The sequence below is a fragment of the Tursiops truncatus genome, chromosome 11 (assembly GCF_011762595.2).
Source record: "Tursiops truncatus isolate mTurTru1 chromosome 11, mTurTru1.mat.Y, whole genome shotgun sequence".
Classification (NCBI taxonomy): Eukaryota; Metazoa; Chordata; class Mammalia; order Artiodactyla; family Delphinidae; genus Tursiops; species Tursiops truncatus.
In genome coordinates, this window is record NC_047044.1 from 86,317,193 (window position 1) to 86,339,528 (window position 22,336).

Below are 22,336 nucleotides of genomic sequence, written 5' to 3' on the forward strand. Positions count from 1 at the left end.
GCGAGCAAATCTAACTCTGATACTAATATTTTTGTGAACGAATGAAATTGGGTGCCTTCAAGCAAACAAAGATCACATGAGGTTGTGAAAGTAACACACACAAATATGTCCAAATCAAACCCACACTTCATCCTCCCTTCCTCACTCAGAACCTAAAACAGACAAAAACTGCTCTTCTGATGCTTTTTCTCTCAAAGAACCGACAAGGGATTAACCTCCAAAATATACAAACAACTCATGCAGCTTAATATCAAAAAAACAAACAACCTAATCAAAAAACGGGGGGAAGATCTAAATAGACATTTCTCCAAAGAAGACATAGATGGCCAAAAAGCACATGAAAAGATGCTCAACATCACTAATTATTAGAGAAATACAAATCAGAACTACAATGAGGTATCACCTCACACCGGTCAGAATGGCATTCATCAAAAAATCTACAAACCATAAATGCTAGAGAGAGTGTGGAGAAAAGGGAACCCTCCTACACTGTTGCTGGGAATGTAAATTGGTACAGCCATTATGGAGAACAGTATGGAGGTTCCTTAAAAAACTAAAAATAGAACTACCATACGACCCAGCAATCCCACTACTGGGCATATATCCAGAGAAAACCATAATCCAAAAAGATACATGCACCCCAGTGTTCATTGCAGCACTATTTACAAGAGCCAAGACATGGAAGCAACCTAAATGTCCATCAACAGAGGAATGGATAAAGAAGATGTTGTACACATAAACAATGGAATATTCTCAGCCACAAAAAAAGAACAAAATAATGCCATTTGCAGCAACATGATGGACCTAGAGATTATCACAGTAAGTGAAGTAAATCAGAGAAAGACAAATATCATATGATATCACTTATATGTGGAATCTAATTTAAAAAATGATACAAGTGAACTTATTTACAAAACAGAAACAGACTCACATATCTCGAAATCAAATTTATGGTTACCAACGGGGAAACGTGGGGGGAAGTGATAAACTAGGAGATTGGGATTAACATATACACACTATATATAAAATAGATAATAAGGACCTACTATATAGCACAGGGAACTCTACTCAATATTCTGTAATAACCTATATGGGAAAAGAATCTGAAAAAGAGTGGAGACATATATATATATATATATATATATATATATATATATATAACTGATTCACTTTGCTGTACACCTGAAACTAACCTAACACTGTAAATCAACTATACTCCAAAAACAATTTTAAAAAGAACAGCATTCACAATCTTTCCAGTTTCCCGGATTCACAACATTAAGTACTGTTCATGCCCTTTGTTCACAGCAGCCACCATCAGTCACTGAGTAATCCTGCCGATTACAGCTCTTCATTTTCTCTTCAATCACCTTTCCTTTCCACCACCACCGTCCTAAGAAATCTTCAACATCTGTAACCAGGACTTTTCCAACAGCCTCTTAAATGTCTCCTGTGTCCAGTTTGCCCCCATCTGATCCACTGTTATCAAAATCATGTTTAATCTGTTCACAGTAGTCTCTGGCTAAAACCCTTTTAATAACTTTCGGTGCCGACAAATAATGTCCATCTTCCCCAGCCTAATTCTGAAGACATTTCCCGTTTTTCATTCCCCACGCCCAGCCTTGTCTTTCTTATCTCTTAAAAACGTCCCACCACCCCCTTCCCTCTTCCCACCACAAAGGCTAGGCTATCTGTTCCACGTGTTGTTTCCAGAACACAAAATTGCTCCACACCTGGCATCCAGCTCCAAAACAGGCTTTACCCTATCCCTCCCTCCTTCCCTCTGGAAGTCACACCCACAGGAGAAAGATAGCAAAACATTCTTTTAAAGATCCGTTCTTATTTTCTTTTCTAGATATATTTTTTGTATTGTACTAAAGTTCATTATAGTGAGCTTACTATCAACATAAACACATGAAAAAAGTTAAACATAAATCAAAAAGAGAAGTCAGGAAGAAAAGGAAGACAGAACATTACCAGAAATCCATGTGAAGAGGGTGATGGTATTTGAGCAATAAATTTAGCTATGACCTCTCTGGAGGGCAAAGTTCTCAGGACTTTCTGTATTTTAAAGCATTTATCACTTGCCGCTGGAATCATTTGTTAACGTAGTATCTTTATCATAAGCTCAGGGAGGGGATGCAAGGGCAGTCCCTTTTGAACCCTCCCCCCAATAATCCCACCCTCTTCAGCATGTTATGGGCACTCTTCAAACTTCCTAGAATAAAAAACATGAACAGTGTAATGTTTCCAAGGGGAATTCTCATAAACCAGAGATCCGCAGTCCCGTCCTAGGAAATAACCATGCTAAAGGTGACTTTCCCACTAGGAACAAGAAGCATTTACCAGTAACTATTGGCACTCTGGTCTTCCTTAGAGCTAAGCTCCCCAGTGTAAATGAATAACCTGACATTCTGATTGATGAGTTACAGTTTTATTATTAGTGTTTCTCAGCAACTGATAACCCCTGGTTCTATGGAAAAAGTGCATCTCTGGCCTGCAAGGCTGAGAGATGAACTGCAGGCAAATGCAAACTTCAGTGCCAAACCCCCTCTCCACAGTCCCACCTCAGCCCCTGCCCCGCCAGCATCCACCAACCCACAGACACTCAGCAGAGAAATGCCTACCAGTCTCTGTCGCCTTAACTCAACCATCTCAAACAGAATCTGCTAGTGCTCATCTGCTAACTCTCTTTGGATAGAACAGTAAAGACAGGGTACAATGCTTGAGTAAAGGTTATGTTGTTCTGTTTAACTACTTTCTCTGATTCTATCATATTTATTTCCGAAAACTTTTTTTTGGGAGGGGTTAAGTGAGACCCACAGTCTCTTTATTTTTTAGGTAATTATAGAAACTGATATTCTCAAATTTATTTCCACAGAAATGTACAGTTCTTCAAACGAGAAGACATGTTAATCCTAGATGTGGAAGTGATTTGTTACACACTGCTTTCTTTTCCTATTCATTTATTTAAACAAGCAAAAACAAATGGAACGCACAAAGTTCCTCAGTCTTAGACAGGCAATGCAAAGAATAATCAACAAATCCTGACAAGCAAGTCTGAAATTAATCAATATTATACACAGAGTAGCTCAGATGCAGAAAAAGCAAAATACAGAAGCAACTCATTATATGTCTGCATATGAATTATGGATAAAATTTTAAACTATCCTAAAATTAAAATGCTTATATTTTATTTACATTTATAGACGATGCATAAACTATTAGAAAAATCATACTATGTATTAACAAGTATTTTGGAACACAGACTTCTTTCAAGCCCAAAAAAATTTTTTTTAATATTTATTACTTTGAAAAACAATCATTATGAAGTTGGTTTTTATTTGCAACTCTACTGGTCTAATAATCAGCAAGGTAGGCTCAATACACTGCTTATATATGTTTTATAAAGAATTTCCCCTCCTTGGGCTTCCCTGGTGGCGCAGTGGTTAAGAATCCGCCTGCCAATGCAGGGGACAAGACAAGCCACCATAATGAGAAGCCTGCGCACCACAACGAAGTGTAGCCCCCGCTCACTGCAACTAGAGAAAAGCCCGAGGGCAGCAACAAAGACCCAAGGCAGCCACAAATTAATTAATTAAAAAAAAATTTTCCCTCCTTATAGAACCCAATTCATTTTCACGTTCATCTCAACATATCACAGTCATGATTAGTTTCGTTTCCACTTTTTAAACAAAAATAGGCCCAAAATCCTTTGTAAAAATTGAAGCATGTTTCAGTACATGTGTACATATTTCAGCACACATGTGTATTTTTTCATAAAACCTTACTTTCAGGTAAAGTTGCAAATATTGTGTGTATGCCAATCTATAACTACAGGGACACATTTTTCAGGATCACATGCCAACTGAGCCTCCAATCTTATAAGAAACTTACACCTTTCCAGCCACCTGGGTGAAGAATTGGGAATGCACATGGACTATACTTCTGAACATGTTCTACCCAGTACCGAACATCACATTACCATTCATAATCATAAAACCACCTGGAGTTCCTATTTCCATGTCTGCAAGTCCAACAACTAGTCAGTGGGTAAGTGGCCCTCAAAGCACTCTGTGAATGTACGCAGGGGAACAGTGTCAGATGACTACATTTCTTTATAAAGTTTTGTTTTTCTGATTATAAAAGAAGTATGCAGGGTTGAAAACGGAGACTCTACAGAATAGAAAAATAAACAAAAATCACCCACGATGCCCTCATACAAACAACAAGAAACATGTTGACTGCTTTCCTTTCTGCTATGCATTTGATTGTTGAGGTGAAAACATGCCATACACTCCATTTTATTTCCCGATTTCCCTCTCCATTCATCAAAATATTTTCCCATGTGATTAAAAACTCTTCATTCTACAGGCTTGAAAATTCCTTATCTTTTGTGGCTTCCAAGCAGCATGGAAAATATTTCATAATCAGATACTAGCCACAATGTAGAGTTAAGCAAACTCTGAAAAGTTACAGTGCAATCAAGCTATCGTAATTTAAATATTTATATAGCACCTATCACCGAAGTGCTCTGTAGGTTGACAAATGGTCTGAGTTAATACGAAAACAAAATAGAAGCATTTCCTCTATAGGAAGGTCTGGGAAATACTGGCAACAGGGCTTTAGATAAAAATGGGATTTGTCAGACTACTGCAAGACTAATAAAAAGAGAAAGCCTTGCATTTTCTTTGAACGGTCTAATTGTTTGCCATATTAAACCTTAGGATATTATAGCATGAGTTATAAAGGTATGTGTTTAAAAGACAGAGTGTGAGGATGACACTTAAATGTGTTAAAATTATATTTTATTCAAATTTATTTTAAAATTTAAAAGATATTTATATAAGAATACAATTTCAAAACTAAGTTTTATCAGACCAAATGTTATAAAACCCAGCAAACTAACACTTTATGCAGAGTTTAAGATACTTGATTAGAGTTTCAACATAAGGAGATCTGATGGTTTTCTGGAAACGCTAATTTGAACATCCTCTGAAAGGCAAAGACAGAAGGTAAAATTCAAAAGAAGAAAAAAAAAAAGGTCAACCCAATCAGATTTTTTTTAAAGCAAGAAATGCTTAATATTAGGCCCCTAAATAAAAGAGGAGACATTAAAGGAACTCTCTCCCTACCTTCCAGGAGATCACCCAGTCAATGCCAATCTTGGTGGCATTGCCTTCAATAGATATTTACAATCTCTCTAACACTACCTCCTGGTATCATTCCCAATCCTCCTTGGATTACTTCAATAGTCTTCTAACTGATCTCCCTTCTTCCATCCTACCACCTATTTTCACTCAGCACAGATTGCTTGAGAGATCCTACTGAATGTAAGTTTGATCACATCCCTTCTTCACTTAACGCTTCAATGAATGGCTTCCCATTCTGCTTGGAGCACCAGTCCTGCAATTACCTCCACAGCCTATTGATCTACTGGCCCTCCTCATCACCTTTCTGACATCTCCTCCTGTATCACAGAAGTGAAAACCAAAAAACTTCCTTTGATCAAGTTGGAGAATAACATGATTACCCCAAGCAGAATTTCTAAATTGAAACCAATGGTGGTAGAGTGAGATGATACAGGATTCCTGCTCCTGTGGAGGTCAATCCAAAACAACCACCTCACTCAAGGCTCAAAAATCATTCAATGGGTGGGAAAATCTGGAAGAAAAGTGGTCTGAGTGTTGAGGCCCTGTGGAAGCTGGTAAAAAGAGAGAGTAGCTACAGGAATATGCTAATGTGGTGAAATCAACACTCACTGAGGGCCACTGCTGAACTAGCACTGAACTAGCTGCTTTCCACAGATTATAAGCAGGAAGTCCCTATTATTTGAGAACAATGATCTCATTGGCAAGCAAAAAAGAAGGGTATGACTAGAATGCCGCCACAAAAACTTAAGCTAAAAATTTTGAGAAATAACTTTGTTTCTCAGAACCAAATATGGCGTATAATGGCAGCAAGAGCACAAATCACGTTGCCGATGGGGTTATATGATACATGATTGCACAGCTGACTCAAAGGAGCCATCAGCTATTTTTACAAACATGTTCAATTCCATCAATTTTCCTAAATATCCCCCTTCATCCTTTGTCACTTCACATCTTTTTCTTCTGAAGCACCTGTCACCATCTTTGTCAAATGTTTCTTCTTCCACTGTGAGCTTGTCTGAATCTCCAGGCTCTTCTGTAATTTAACTGTAATTTAAGCAACCGTCTAATATCATTTAACTTAAGAAAACCTGCATCTTTTGTAGACCTGCAAGTCTATTTTTTTTATCAAATGCAAAACTGTTTGCGTTGTTTTGCGTTATACTTTCTGATATTTACCAACAGCCTTCAATGACATGGCCCTAATGGGTAGGAATATTCTTGTTCAGTCACGGGGCGGGGGGAATGTTTGACAAGAACCGATGTCCATTCTTTCTATTAATTTCATCTTCACCCCTTAAGAAGTAGGCTGTAGTATTCCTATGTTACAGACAGGATTATTCAAGTTCAGAAAGTTGAAGGAACTTTACATTATAAAGCTTCAGCCTGTCTCTGTCGAGTGCACATGCTCTTTCTACTTAACATTTGTAGGGCAATATATTTTTATTTAAGCTTTGTAACAGCGTATGAGATAAGTGAAGAAATTGTTACTCCTTTCTCACAGAAGAAGAAATTGATCTGCAGAGTGTCGAATAACTTCTCTGAGGTATCCTCAATGGGGAAATCAAAGTGAAAATTTTATGAATGTCATAGGTTGATTCACTATAATCTCTCTGTGTGTCTACGTACGTACGTATACGTGTGTGTTTACATAAATAAATAAGTTTTCCCCATGATACCAAGCCAAGTACTTTTTAACTATTTGCTTAATCAGATTGCAAAAGTCCCAACTTTCTGTCTAGTTTTAGTAGACAGAAGTTTATAGTCCTGTGTTTCTTCACTGAGGCAACCAAAATGCTCTAAAACTCGATTTCTGGACCCTGCTCTACACATAACTAAATCAGAGTATCTGACCTTAGGACCTAGGAATTTGCATTTTAATAGGTTTCCCAGATCACTTTTATTCACACTAAAATTCGAGAACTATAGCATTGAAGACGTATAGCAGCTCTATTTAGAAAGTGCCAGATAATGTGTAATGATCAGTAGGTGAGGTCAGGCCATCTCCTACAAATTCTGAAAGCATCTGAAGGAAGTCTATAAATCTACTAATCAGAGGCGTTTACTGTTAGAATTCATAAACAAGGGTTTGATTAATATGGCATTATAATAATCACATAAGATTAATTGGTCCCAGGGAAAAAGAAGATAAGAAGCCAGGCATATTGAAATACTTAGAAGGTAACAAAGAATCAATGTGATATAGAGAGAGTGGATCTTAAATAAGATATATTTACTTGCTGGCATTTTTCACCGATCTGTTCGCATAAGAGGTAAAAGTTCACACAAGACTGCCCTAACGGTACAGTTATAAGTCAAAGTGATAAATGTGCTAAAGAACTAAAATGTAAGAATCGACGACTTGGAAAGTAATGAATGTCAGGAAAGTTCAGGAATAGCATTATGACCTCTGGAAAATGATCGAAGTGTTTTTGGTCTAAGCACAGATCCTAAGCTAACGCATGGCTGGACATCCTGCCCAGCGTCCAGGAGTGACGCCCGCAGGGTCTCCTCTTTCCAAATCATAAGGAGTTCTAGATTTTAAGGGCACCGACATTATGCCCCCAAAAGACCATACAATAAATATATGTTTTTTAAACTGAGGAATTCTTTTGATTTTGATCTAGTCTTCTTCTAGCAGAATACTAGCATTCACTTCTTTCACTTATTTATTGTGGGCAGTTTCCATTTCTGAATGCCACTTTATTTTTTAGATAATTTACTTAATCAGTGTTAAGTTATATCTGGATCCAACATTCCCAACCGAATTCTCACACTTTTCATTGAGGACTAGTTAATGGCTTCAGAAGGTCCACTGAAAAGGTTTAAAAGCTCTCGCTGTCATTCTCTGAAGGGGTGAAGAAGAGCTAATCCCATTATTATTCAAGTAAAAAGGAATGAGAAGTGGACAAAATGAGGCTACTGCCTTAATAACTGTGCTATAATTTAGGTCCTGTTTATCTAGCAAAAACAATTTCCATGTAGCCAAAACAAGTCATTAAGAGGAAAAACAGACACTCTTCAAATGGTAAAGACATACAGTTAGCTTCCTGTCTCAAAATGAAAATAGAGTGGAAGGTTTTGCTCCTAAATTTTTTATTTTATTTTACATTTGACAAAAATGTCAAATAAGTTTAGAAATGGCTCCTTTACCAAAAGAATATACCTTGCTTATTTCAAAAGATGAATTAATTTACAACTAAATTCTCAGTTTGTAATTTATGTTTTCAAAGAGAAACAACATTCAGATTTTTTTAAAATAATATATTCAAAGATATCTCAAACTCTCAAAGGGTTCAGTAATGGCAGCCTTTCTAAAAGATCTATCTATGATAACATTTGACATCCACAAACTAAAAGAAACTTATTCCCAGAAAACAAAGTTGGAAATAACTTTTATTTCTAAACTGTACTCCTAGTTTATTTAAAGGCAGGATAATCTGCCTAACATAACTCAGAAGAGAAATGTCTGATTTCAGTGAGAGGAGATGACAATATCTCTATTAAGAATTATAACTACAGCAACAAAATATTCTTATTTGACTTAAAACTTTCTATTTTAACAAGTCAAGTTCTATTAAAAACTAGATGGACCAAAAAAAAAAAATTGACTAGATAAACTAAAACCTGTCATTTCAATAAAACCTTGTGAACTGTTGATTCTTAAATTCCTCTGGACTCTGAAGTATGCTACCAAACTTCTAGATTATTCAGCACAATTGGACTAGCACTACAGTTGGATGACATTTGAAATAAGCTAATTTCACAAAGTCATCTCTGGACGCAACAGGCTCAAATTATATTTTGTAACTGAGCACAATTAAAAGGTTAAAAAAAGAGATAGTATTTACTTTACATTAGACTTTTCAGAAAATGCAGCGATTGAATAAGAACCTCTAATAGGATACAGACTGACTGTGAAAAGGGTGTAGCTGAACACCTGCCAACACTTTGTGGAAAGTGACAGCACAAATAACGTCAAAGTTGATACTTTCTCAATTAATGTATTAGTTGCACGTGAAAGACTTGAATTTTTATTTTTCTGAAAAATGTACCCTAATTTCAGAGACCTTTCTAAAGTTCACACCACAGTGATCTTGGTGGTGGCTTTGGTTATTTTCAGTTGGAAGTGAGCTAAAAATAAATATCTAGGACTCATGCTGAACGTGGGATTTCCTACCATGAAAGGCACAGGCAAATTCAGCCCCTTATCTGACACATGGCAGAGAATATTTTTAAAGTAATAAAAGTACAAACATTCAAAATGTAAGTTCACAGACTAGCGAATAGGCTATTTCTTTTCTTCTCTATAGAAGTTTACTTCAATGGGTTTAATCACTAGCTCAATCTCAGGAGATTAGGGGGATAAATATTTCAGATTAAAATCATTTCTTTCTTTTCTATCCATTTATTCCGCCAGTTAGCGCCTACTGCAAGCAAGGCACTGGGCTGAAATTTTCTAAAGCAAATACTTATGGCTGATACAAGGAGGCCAAAAATGTTGATTCCTTTTATAATGAGAACCGTTGTGATGTGAATCTGACTTCTTCAGTTCTTGAGCCTAGAAAGCAAATGTTCAAGGAAGCCTAGGCAACTCAGGGTGCCTCTCCCAACTTCCTGGGAGACTGCTGCTGAGTCGGGACCCCAAAATACTAACTCCCAAACAAGGGGATGTTTCATATCACAAGGAGTAGCACTGCCTCCTGAAGACCATTTCCTAAGCGGACCTGTTAATTCCATCCTCTAAAATACTTAGTTTAAAAATAAGAACGATTTCCTTTCCCTGTGGCTCAACCTAGTTTAACAATGTCCAAAGGAGGTTGACTTCACAGGAGTCACCACAAAATAAAACGTCCCCCCCAAATAATACTGCTCTGACTTCAAACTTCCATTAGGTTTATTTAAGTGGATTATACCTGAAGAGGAGGAAATACCTGCCACAAACATAGCATAAATATTCAGTTATTTCAACTTACTTCAGAAGGTGGAAAATTTCTATTCAAATCCTATTAAATCAAAACCACAAGCTTTTTGCATAAAATTATTTCAATACTCTGACAAGGTACTGTGGGGTGTAGGGGATAGAAAGGCATTCCTTAAATTTTTAAACACACTCTGACTGAGAAGAATCTGTTATGTTAAAAAATAAACGTGAAATAAAATGCATTTCTTGGAAAAAAATATATACATACACACACATACAGTACATTGTCAGAAGAGAAGACTGGCCAAAAAAAAAATTACAAGACCAACCTCTACATTAATTTAAAGCAATTTCAAAATTAGCCAGGGCAAATGACTAGTTACTTTCAAATACAAACTCTTTCAAGTAACAGTTACGATTACTATGGCATTTTACTCTCCAGCTAGCTACTTCAAGAAGTCTAAATGAATCCAGCTTCACCAGGAGTGAGACTGAGTCCACATTATTTCATTTTAGACCAATGTGCTTCTTTGTATATCTAGATTCTATTACCTTTGCTCTTTCTAGATTATTTCCTAAGGGATACGTAAAAACCTATGTATCCCACTATTTTTATTCTCTAATGCAAAGATACATAATAGATCTCGCTTTAAAAGGGAGAAATTTGTGAATCAAAAGTCATCATAAAGTCATTTATAAGTTTTGATTTATAAGTCAAAAGTCATGATAAACATCACAGATATAAACCAATAAATGCAAAATAAATGCATACTTTAAAAAATAATTCTATACATCTGTGTATATAAAGGAACATGCTATATTTAAAAATTGTTTTCTCACCACTTCTCGATGCAATATTGGAACGATGACTACAGTTCTGAATTCATAGAGCTTGGGGAAAGGAGATGGAAGGAAGGTGACATTTAAAAGTTCTTCTTTTCCATCTGTACATTTTTTTGAGTTTACCCAGCAGTTTGAAATCACGGAGCTTCCAAAGCCACCTAATCTCAATTCCTACTTTAGAATTCCACACTATCAAAATCTCCAGTCCTCTCTATACACAAAATGGAAGCATTTTCCTTTTGTATATCCATGAGAGTGGTGTTTACATAAGCAATAGTGAAGAATCATCAGCCCTTTACAGACACTGTTAGAATTTTCATCCATTAAAGCTACTAGCCAGTTTGCGGCTTTAGTTTCCTAAGTTACCAAGATACGACCTGCATTACAAACATAAGCACTTTCATTTCTAAAGAGACATTAGATAACCCAATTACAGACTAATCACCATGAACAAGGCTGATCACGTGTCACACTGTATATATAAGCCATCGCTGTTAACTAATCACACTTCGAAAAGCAAATTCATAATTAGCTGGAAAACCTGATTCTGTGTTACAAATCAAGTGAACAAAAAGCTTCCTTATTTAAGGGCTCTGTTAAACTCCCGCTCCAATTAAAATCAACATATTTTAAAATATGTGCAATAATGAGAAATGAAGAAAAGAGGGAAAACAGACTGACGTGCCAACTATTAGAGTGGTAAGTGGTACAAAAATGCACTATCAAGACTACATACAAATGTGAACAGTTGTATATTAAGCGATATCATTAAATCTACATGGATTTTCCATCAGACCAGAAGAGATGACATTAGTATTCAAGCACTTCACCTCTTTAAAAATGTCCCAAAAGGTAGCCATTAGCCACATGTGTCTACCAAGTACTTGAAATGTGGCTGCACCAGACTGAGATGTGCCGTAAGTGGAAAACACACACCACATATTTAGACTTTAGCACAAAAAGCAGAAAACAAAATACCTTGCTTTTTTATGTTGATTTTCTGTTGACAGGATATAATGGATTAAGTTCAACAGTTATTATCATGCATTTCACCTGTTTTTTTTTTTTTTTACTTTTTTATAAGGCTACTAGAAAATATAAAATTCAGTACTTTGTTATATTTCTATTGGACAGCGCTTATCTATAATGTTTACAGGACTGTTTTCATCAAAGCCACTGGGTGACACTGTTTCTCCACTAAATTGATGCAACCAAAGCAATTTCCTGGCAGAGGAAAAAGTCTTGCACATACACGTACACACACACCAACGGACATCATGTGCTCTTATAACTATTCATATTCTTAGGATGAAAAAACATGAATACATGTAAGTAACTTCATCACTATCTTAGCAGGACTGGCAACACTTAAAATCTGTAATAATCCTTCTGATTCCTCAATAATAAATGACAGCTCTAATCAAATCAAACAGACAGAAGCTGTTTCGTTTGTGACTTTTCCCAAATAGCTTTCCATCTTCTAGATGGTAATGTTCTTCATGACTTCTAATATTACACTCTATTTACTTACATTTTAACAGATTCCTACAGAAACCATGCAAAATAATTTAGGTGCACAAAAACCACCAGCTGTTTCTGCTAACAAAGAAATGCTTTACCCATGTGCAGATGACTTTTCAAACTGAAGTCTGAAATCCTGAACATTTTTAAATCAATTTATTGATAAACTAAAATGAAAACCGAAATCAATATTTACACCACCATCACACACTCTTCTTTGATGAGATAAAGAGTCTACAAAGTAGGACTCTGCAATGCAATTGGCATTCGTTTCTGGGACAAAGTCCTGATTAATACATTCTGAAGGCTGCCTGGTAGGTGACCAGAAAATTCACTGTAAGGGCTCCAAAGAGTTTTGTGATATGTGTCTTCTAAATGGGTTTTACTCAATCTTCGAATTCTGAATGAGAATTTAGAGTTGAAAATTACAAATGAAACGTAGGCTTAAAATGATCTGCCTTACTCCTTTCCTACTCTGTTCCCCCAGCGGCAGATTCAAGTCCAAGAGAGAATTGGATAAAAGCCAACATTTTGCCGCAGGCTGCCACATACTTTTAACGGGCTCTCCCTCAGTTTCCTTTTCTCTAAAATCAGACTAATTCTAGTCTCCTAACTACAGCCTGCACAGAATTAAGCATTTTAAGATCGCATTACAACAAGTTCCTTACAGCCATAGACTACCTCAGGCTAGGAGAACCATCGTTGTGGTACCTTGAGGTATAACATGTCCTAAATCCTATCATATTTTTACCTGTATTTCAGAAGTCCTATTAGTGTATACTAAATTAATTTCCACTTCAAAGAAACAATTCTCCCTTGTCTTCAAAACCTAAACCTGCTCAAAATCTAAATAAAACATTTATATTTAACCATTATGTATTGAGGACCTTCTGAAAATCTGTGAAAATATCAACATTTTCCCCAGAAAAATGAACAGATGAAGTTTTACATAAAATTTCACAGAAGCGATGAACAGTTCTGGATCTAGATTTAAAACCTGCTCTAAGCTATTGTATGCATTCCTTCAACGATTAGCTAAGAGGTCATTTAGATATTTTCCTGTGATTTCCCCTTTTCTTATGTTGATGTCTCATTACCCTAACTAGGCTCTAAGCTCTGCAGAGCTAAGGTGCTGCATCATACCTGTATGCAATCTGTATGCTTTCTAGCACAAGGCTTAACACATAGACAAAAATATGTTGATACGACTTTTTATAGGTTCACTGACCAAAAACTTTTATGAATAACATTAGCTAAGGATAGCATCTTTTAAAATAGTGTACATTTTGGGTGAACACGTATGACTAATATTTTCAACAACTGCTATCTGACAGATCTTTCTCTGAACTACAACTTCTGCATATCTTTAAGCTTTTTCCCCCCAGAGATCAAACCTGTGTATCTTACGTTGACAACAGTGCAAACGCACATTCTCAAGTGCAAAGTTAAGACCATGCCCCAGGAAAGCCTTACGGAAAACAAAAACAAACAAAAAATACTCCTTTCAAAAATACTACCAATAGTAAAAGTATATACTGATAGGTAATTCCTACAAGGATTTAAATTTCTATGTAAAGGAAGTAACGGTCATTTGAATATTAACAGAGCACAGATTTAGGTGCAAGAATATGGAGGTGTCTGACCGGCTCATTCTGAATTCTTTGATAGAGCTTCGCTGAAAACATGAATGTAGAAAATAAACGCAAATTGAGTTTTCAATCTAATATACTTGAGGCTTTTTTTTTCAAGACACAATTATAAATATCACACTCAGAAGAGAAAGGGGAGGCGGAGACTCCATGGAATAGGAGACACATGGCCAATGAAAACGATTCACCAGAAACACGCAGGATTATGTCTAATTTCGCGAAGCTCAAGAAACTTGCCCCATGCAAAAAAGGTTTTCTGAAAAGTCCAACTCCCACCCCTAAACCCCAAATAAACTCATTCTTTTGCTAGATTAAACATGCCAAGCTTTCAAGGAAGTCCACATAGACTCTGCTGGGCTGTTACTGGCACAAACCCTATTAACTGAAAATCTTAAAATGTAACATATATTCTAATTTTGAGGCGCATAAACCTCCTACTTCAACATAATAAATGAGAACGTATTGAAAAGGGAAGTGAGATTAAATCTGGTGAGGCCTTTATTCACCTAGAGTCCTGAAGAGATTCTTCTCAGAGCTGTATTTCCTAACAGACTACAACAAATTCACACAAATGTCACTACAGATCTAATGAATGTTTTTTCATGCCAGTGTCACTCACCCTTGCCTGCCTGCACCCCTCCCCTCCAGGCTTTTCAAAATGTATTTCATACACAGAGTCACTGTTCTGGTTGTTTATTTAATTAACATGACAGCCCAGCATACACAGCATTTCTTTCAGTTCTACAGTTTTAACTTTTTTACACTTTAGGCTCAATACAGAAAGAGTAAAATTACTGTTTGCCTCCTTCCAACCTCTGTAAATTTATATAGATTCACTAACTCTTTCTGTCAAAACAGTTTTTCAGTATGCCTTAAATGTCTATATTCACAAAGTAAAAAATCACAATTTTGTCCCTACACACCAAAAAATTCTTCCCTCACCTTTCCCAAGGGATGAGAAAATCTTGTTTTTCCTTTTCAGGGTTTTCAAAAATTGGCATTAATTAATTTTAATTCTGTCAGCAGGTCATAAATAATCAATATTGTTCTTTGTATAGCCATGAGCAGAGTTATACTCCTGAAATGTGACAGAAGCTACAATTGAATTAAAAACCCATGGCTGTTTTGGAAACTTATTCAATTTGAGAAATGTTATAGTATCCTGAAATGTATTTAGGAGTTTAAAGGACAATACATTCTGTATTTTCAGAAGCAATCTATACTGTAAATGCAAGTAAGTTATACTTTTTACCAATGATGTAAGAAGGCCTACCGTATGCCTACCATTGAAAACTATACCTACTACTATATTCTACTACTTTTGTGTTGTTGTTGGCTTTTTTGCTTGAAAATACCTTTCTTACATCACTGATGAAAAACTTGATTCTACTTTTGATAACCAACCACTAGACTCTTGCAAAAACTGCTACATTCCTACAAAAATCTGCTAAAGATGTTTTTGCTAAAGATGTTTAACTGAGAGCTGTAAGGACTTACGTCTGGGAAACTCCTTTGATTTTTAATTACACAATGTGAAGTATACAGCTGTACATTTCTGACTGATATGGTACCCATCACAAAGAACTTTGTCATGAAGTGGTAAAACTGCATTAACAGTGAGAGGCGTACAGCTTGTGTTTATTTTATGTGAAACCATAGGCAAAGATATTAAATTCTTCTTAATGTGTAACTAAAATAAAATGGCATTGGCTTGGAATCTTTCTTAAATCAATGTGCATGGTGGTCCCAGTAATTAGAGGGGAATGTCTGGCCAATTGCATTCTTTGATGTATAAGGAGAATAGAGAGACATCCCTTCAGATACAATTTCCAAGTGTTAAAAATTGCTAAATTAAAATTTTATGTTTAAAACTAACACATTTATTAATCATGCATAATATCTAATAATTCAAGAAATTCTAAGGACCTTAGAGTTCAGAGGGCACAGTGATACCTGCTCAGGGATGTGAACATCTGCTCAGGAAAGATACATATACCTTAATGGAACCATCTGCCTTCTTAAACAAAATAGTACAGTTTGACTCACTGTTCTACAAAATCTTGAGGATACTGGGCTGGTAGGATTGAACTAAAAGCTATGCAAATGTTACCAACTTTGTTCTTTCCTGAAGTAGATACCTTCACTTGCATCTCACAGACACACCCCATGTCCCACTAATTCTGGGACTGAAGACTAGATCTACGTCTCCTTTCTTTGGTTGAAGCCATCTTTATGATCAATGCTGCAAAACTCAATTCTATATGTAATAGCTGATCTACTGTCTTCAGTATGGTTGGGGAAGGGAGAAAGGGAGTGAGTGAGGGACAGAAATCCATCTGTCATTTGGTTTGCCTTATGAAAATTTTATCATCTATTCTCCTTGACCTTTTAGAATTGAGTCATTGCAGAGAGATAGTTCCCAAGCAAGTGGCCACTATCATTCATCTGGAAAAGAAAAGGCTGGAATTCTCTCACCTTTAAACCTCGTAATGAGCAAGGTCCAAATAAATTCTCAAGAGGCCGCTGCCAGCCTCTCTGTGTTTTATGTCCTCACACCTCTACTTAAAATTCACTTGTTGCCTGCCGATTGTCTTAAGAGTAGATGTTCTTTCAGAAAAGAACTCCTAATCAGGTAGCATTCAGGCCAGTGTTACATATGTGTTTTATAATTATTTGGATTCTTGACTTCATAAAGCATGCGGACGACAGTGGTACACTTTGCACCCTTAATGAGAAGTTTGTTTCCTTGTGATAGAACAGATAAGCCAATTACTATATAGCTCCTGAACTTTTCACACAGGCTGACATATGAGATATCGCCCTGTCTTATAAGATCCTAGTGCACATTAGTTCCCACCCACCCCCAACAATTATGCTCAGCAACAACTTAAATGGGTCATATATAAAAACTAGCCTTAAGTTAACACGTACACACTCACCCATGCCCTCATTAAAACTTGCAGTAAATAAATTTCTGCTAAATGGAACCTTGTTTTCCCATCAACCATAAGAGATAGTCTCTCACTTTAGAAGAGTCTTCATAAACACAGGCTTTAAAAAAACAGCAGCTAAGAAAACTGACCAAAATAGATTACAAATATACATTTTCAACAGAAGTCATCAGCAAAACACGTAAAAATGCAAAGCTCAGTTATTTCCTTACAAGTCTGCAGATGATTCAAATCCTCCATTTATCAATTCAAACCAGAGAAAACCAATAAAAATCTACAGGTTAATTAACGCTGCTGGTTAACTCCCCTAAACAACCTCTTATCGTAAATCCACCCTTAACTCCTGAACTTCTAAATGTTACTATGAAATTTCAGAAATTTAATTTCAGAGGCTAAACGATATTAATTTGGAGTCAAGTTATTTATGCTTAAATCACAGATTTGACTTAGAAATTTAGGTTAAATTTTGCAATGATCAGATCACATTTCCTTATAAGTTAAAGCAAAGTGTGTTCAAAAAACATTTAAACTAGCAGTGTTTTCATTTAAAAGACATTCCCTAGGTGACTTTAAAAAGAAATTAAAATGTTTTTTTTCCCCTAATTGGTTTACCCTTAAGTAGACAGCTTACTTTATTCTGGTGATGTCCAGATTTCTACCAAAACTGAGTATCAGTCAGTGGCCTGTTTTTAACTTCACTCTTAGAGTAAGCTAAACCCAAGAAATATTTGCTTTATCTAAACGAAAAGCTAAATAAGTACATTTGTTTTAAAATAAACACAGAGACTATGGTGCTGTCATCCATTCTGCTAAATAATGTCAAACAACCACATTCTGTGGATTCAACTCCATTTCAGAAACAAACTGGTCACCACACCATATGGTGACTGCTATTTCTTAGAAACACCCAAATGATTATCCACAGAATAACCTAAAAAGAAAGAGCTTAGTATATCTTAGGATACTCTCTCACTCCCTAAAGTCCTAATAGTACCACAGGTAGGCATAAATTTAAATGGGAAAAGTGTAAATTTCCACTTGCTGTACATAACCAGCTCTCTGCCATCCCTACCCCCAAGTGTCAAATCAGCTTGGAGTAGAGAGGCAAACACTGAGGTACTTCTTCTCAGATACAATCTGCTTTTAAAATTGGGATTTGTTCTTTTATGCCCTTTATAGCAACTATACTCCATGGTCTCAAAACACTTAATGATAATAAGGAAATTGGTCCCCATAATTCACTAAACTTTTATTTGGTATAACTTGACTCATAATTCTAGATTCTTCCTCCTCCTTCCTGAAAGACTGATATTACCAGCAATTTAGAAATACTCCCCTGAATTAATGTTTCCTGTATAAATCCATTTGAATTTCTAAATATTCACTTAAGCATGTAGATAACTCAAGAGATACGTTTTCTGAAGTTGATACTAACAGCGCAGTCCATGATTCTGGCAAATTCTTAAGTTCAGACATATTGTTCCCCAAATTGAAGTTTATGATAATACAAAACACATGAGCATGTAATAATGTATGTCCCCAAATCACACTTAAAAACAAACTGGGCACCACCAAACGCAGTCTCTTCAAGTAAAACGTACTGCAAGACGAGAACGCGTATCAGCACCTCACCTTCAAGTATTCCTTGCTTTAACTGTAAAATATTTTTACTGACGTCCATAAACGTTTACCTGTCCCTTTAGAAGAAAGAAATTTTATAAAAAGAAACAGAAAGAAATCTAGTAAAATCCTCGTTTTAAAAATCACCCATCGCTTGAAACAATAATTAAACTTAATTCGAACATTTCTGCTAAAGGAGGAAAGCATGAGGGCAAGCCATACGCAGGTGTAGCAGATCTAAAAAGTTGGCCCAGCTGTGGAAGACCCCGCAAAGCTCACCTAGTTTTACTACTTATTCGGGTTCCTGTTGTTCAGGTTATAAAATACTGTGTGAGAGGGGGAGAAAACCCCGCTTGTTTCCAACTAAGTCTGAAGTTAGAACAGTTTTCTGGGCTCTCTTTTCCTTCTGTTCCCAGCGCTCAAATTCCCTCCACTTTGTGGCGGATCCCAGGGGTTTCAAGTTTTCCCGAGAGGTGAGTGAGAGGGGCTGCCAGCGCTTACCTGTTCCCTCGGGATGCAGGGCAGGGAGGTCCTCCGATGGGACTTGCTGCTGCAGCCCGACATCTCGGCGGACACCACGGAGCTGGACCGCCTCCTCCTCTTAAACACCGGGATCTCTTCCTTGGTCCCAGCGATCAGCTGGGACCCGAAATGCTCCCTCGGAGCCGCCCCCGTGGACTGTGGCAAAATTTGCTCCACGTATCTGGCCAGGAGGATCCCCAGCACTCCGGCCAAGTACGCCAGGTAAGGTCTCCAGGCGACCTTGAACCTCTCTAGGGAAATGAGGGCCACGGTCCTGACCGCGCTAGTCAAGGCGATCATGAGGACGCCCAGCCTCAGCCTCAGTACCAGCCATGTCGCGGCGGCCAAGCAGCTGAGCACCACCCCCGCGGCGGGGAGCGAGAGTAAGTGATCCTCCCCGACGCCCAGCCCAATCTGGACGAGCGCTTCCCCCCCGCAGCAGGCGGCCAGCAGCGCGACGGCCAGAGGCAGGCGCACCCCGGCGCGCTGGAGGTACAAGCCCATCCAGAAGAAGGCACACAGGAGACTGAAGAGCAGCGCCGAGGGCTGCAGCCAGGGGCCGAGCGGCGCGCCGCCCCCGGGAGCACCTCCCCGAAGGCCCGGGAAGACGCCCCCTTCTGCCCCGGGGGCCGCTTCCTCCTCCTCCTCCGCTGCCGCCGCCGCCGCCTCCTCACTCCGCTCCAGGTCACAGCCAATCTCTCCGCGGACCAGCCTCACCAGCAACGCCAGCAGAAAGGACAGGGAGCCCGCGCACAGCGCCGAGGAAAGTTTCTGCGAGCGCCGGAGTAGCCGCAGCACCAGGGCGCCCCAGCAGCCGCGGCAGCCCGGGCCCCGGGGCGATGAGGGGGCCGGCCTCGCCTCTGCGTGGCCGGGCTTGGCCCCGACTCGGGCGGCCTCGCCCGGCACGGCCATGGTGCGCCCTCTTCGCGGAGTCCCCGAGGTCCCCCCGACGCCCCCACCCCGCCACACACACACACACACACACAGACACGCACGCACGCTCGCTTGCTCTCCTCCCAATCCCACCCTCGGAATCCCTCCTTCTTCTCCCAGGCCCGCGAGCACTGAAAGTTTCAGCTTTCGAATAACTCCTGGAGAAGGCTAGATGCTCCAGAGAGGAGCTTTCAAGTGAAAAGCTAGCACAGGCAGAAACGATCAGACTTCCTCTTTTTCTCTCTTGGAAAAGCTTGCAAAATTCTCCGCTCCACCCCCACCCCCCGACTTCTGTCCTCCGGGGTCTCTTCGGACTTCAGGGTTTTAAAGATTGCCCGAGGCGTCCTGCGCGCGGGGTCCGCAGCCGCTGCTGGAGCCGGGGGCGCAGGGCGAGCTCGGGGCCATCCCGGGCGCTGCTGCGCGCGGGGCCCGCGGCAGATGGAGGTCCCCCTTCTCTTCCTTCCTGCAGCTCTTTCTCTATCACTCTTTCTTTCTCCTCGGCCGATCCTCCCCGGCCCGGCCCCAGGAAGCGAACCGCCATTCCCTGGGGCAGAAAGCACAGCCTCCCCAGCGTCTGTAGGTCCAGTTCATGGCAAAGGGTGGAGAAAATAGAAAAGGGGCTGAGAAATAACCAAGAAGTTGCTAAGTCCCGTCGGAGAGAGACCTAGTCCGAGAGACGAGCGGCTGCCGCAAGGGAAAGGAGGGAGGGCGAGCGAGCTGGAGAGGAAGGGAGGGTGAGAGGAACGGGAGGGTGAGAAGGGAGAAGGAGATTTGCTCTCTCTCTCGCTCTCTCTCTCTCTCTCTCTCTTTTTTTTTTTTTTTTCCTTCTTTTTGGTGCGAGGTTGGTGGTGATTTGCAATTTTCCAAAGGGAAGCGAGTGGAGACGACTAGTTTCAATTGTATAAAAAGCAGACAGCTGGACTGATCTGCAATCCCGCTTGCTTTCTTTAAGGCAACTCCCTAGGAAAGCTTTCCCAAGCTCAGCTCCCGCCCCTCCCCCGGAGGAGGCGCTGTTCTCAGCTCCGGAGATCCTTTTCCCGGAGCCGGGCCGCGCAGCTAGCACCTTGGCGAAGGGGTTGCTCAGACCCGCCCACCGCCCAGCTCTTTGCATCCGGGGGGCGCGGGGGTCTGCGGCTGGCCCTCACGCCAAGCTGACCAGGACGTTGGGGGAAAAAAAGGACTGTGCTTGGATACTTAGCAGGCGATGGGAGTCAACAGACTTCCCACTGTCGTGAAAAATGACAGCCACATCTACTGTCTGAGTGATTCAAAGATGCTTATATCAGGTACAACAGCAAACCAATTTCAGGTGGTATTGTAAGGCCAGACTGCTCCTGCTGGAAGGTCTGTTTTCAACAGAAAAGCCAAGCTTTTCTGTTGGGCCAAATAATGGAAAATCTCAACAAGTTACCTAGACCGTAATAGCATTATTTAAAAAGAAGGGGGAGGGGAGAGCATTTTTTAAAAATTGTTACTTTAAAAAAAATGCATAAGAACAACAGTCAACAGTTGTTGTTGATGGTGGATGGTAAACTACATTGAGATTAAGTGACCCTGGCCTCAAAAAGGTGTACAAAGTTAGGAAGCCCAAACAGTCGATCAGAAAGTAATATAAAGAAATCTCGGGCTTCCCTGGTGGCGCAGCGGTTGAGAGTCCGCCTGCCGATGCAGGGGATACGGGTTCAGGCCCCGGTCCGGGAAGATCCCACATGCCGCAGAGCGGCTGGGCCCGTGAGCCATGGCCGCTGAGCCTGCGCGTCCGGAGCCTGTGCTCCGCAACGGGAGAGGCCACAACAGTGAGAGGCCCGCATATCACAAAAAAGAAAAAAGAAAGAAAGAAATCTCAAGAGAGGGACGGTGAGAACAGGTAGGTTAACACTAGAAAAGATCTTAGAAGACCGTCTGGTTGTGAAATACTATGTCTACCATGAATAAAGCTTATGAGAAAAAAATCAGGACCCCAGTTATTGAAGTTTACAGGCTACTCATTTCATGTACTGTACGAATGTAGTATTGGGGAAACTGAAGGAAAAAAATTTAAATCTAACTTTTTTTGGCAGATTATGAGAAATAATTCAATATCTGTTCAATGGACTTTTTAAAAGTCCATCAATGTGGGGAGCTAGTTTCTTTTTACACTTAACACAAGAATAGTCCGTTCTTGTTCATTTTTAATATGGCTACCTTAGATTCCATTTGCCCTCAATAATAATAATCCAATCG

At 39.2% G+C, this 22,336-nt stretch overlaps 1 protein-coding gene across 3 annotated transcripts in view; it reads right to left on the minus strand.

The window, feature by feature from the left end:
- Nucleotides 1-22,336, minus strand: part of PDE3A (phosphodiesterase 3A) — a 315,361-nt gene that overhangs the window by 289,177 nt on the left and 3,848 nt on the right. For 2 of the 3 annotated variants that reach the window (XM_073788979.1, XM_019936637.3), the window contains exon 1: nucleotides 19,160-20,113. The exons of the other annotated variant lie outside the window; for it this stretch is intronic. In XM_073788979.1, the coding sequence (XP_073645080.1) occupies nucleotides 19,160-20,092 (933 nt within the window). In that variant the 5' untranslated portion in view covers nucleotides 20,093-20,113. Of the gene's footprint in view, nucleotides 1-19,159; nucleotides 20,114-22,336 lie in introns of those variants that run through there. 3 annotated transcript variants of the gene reach the window in all.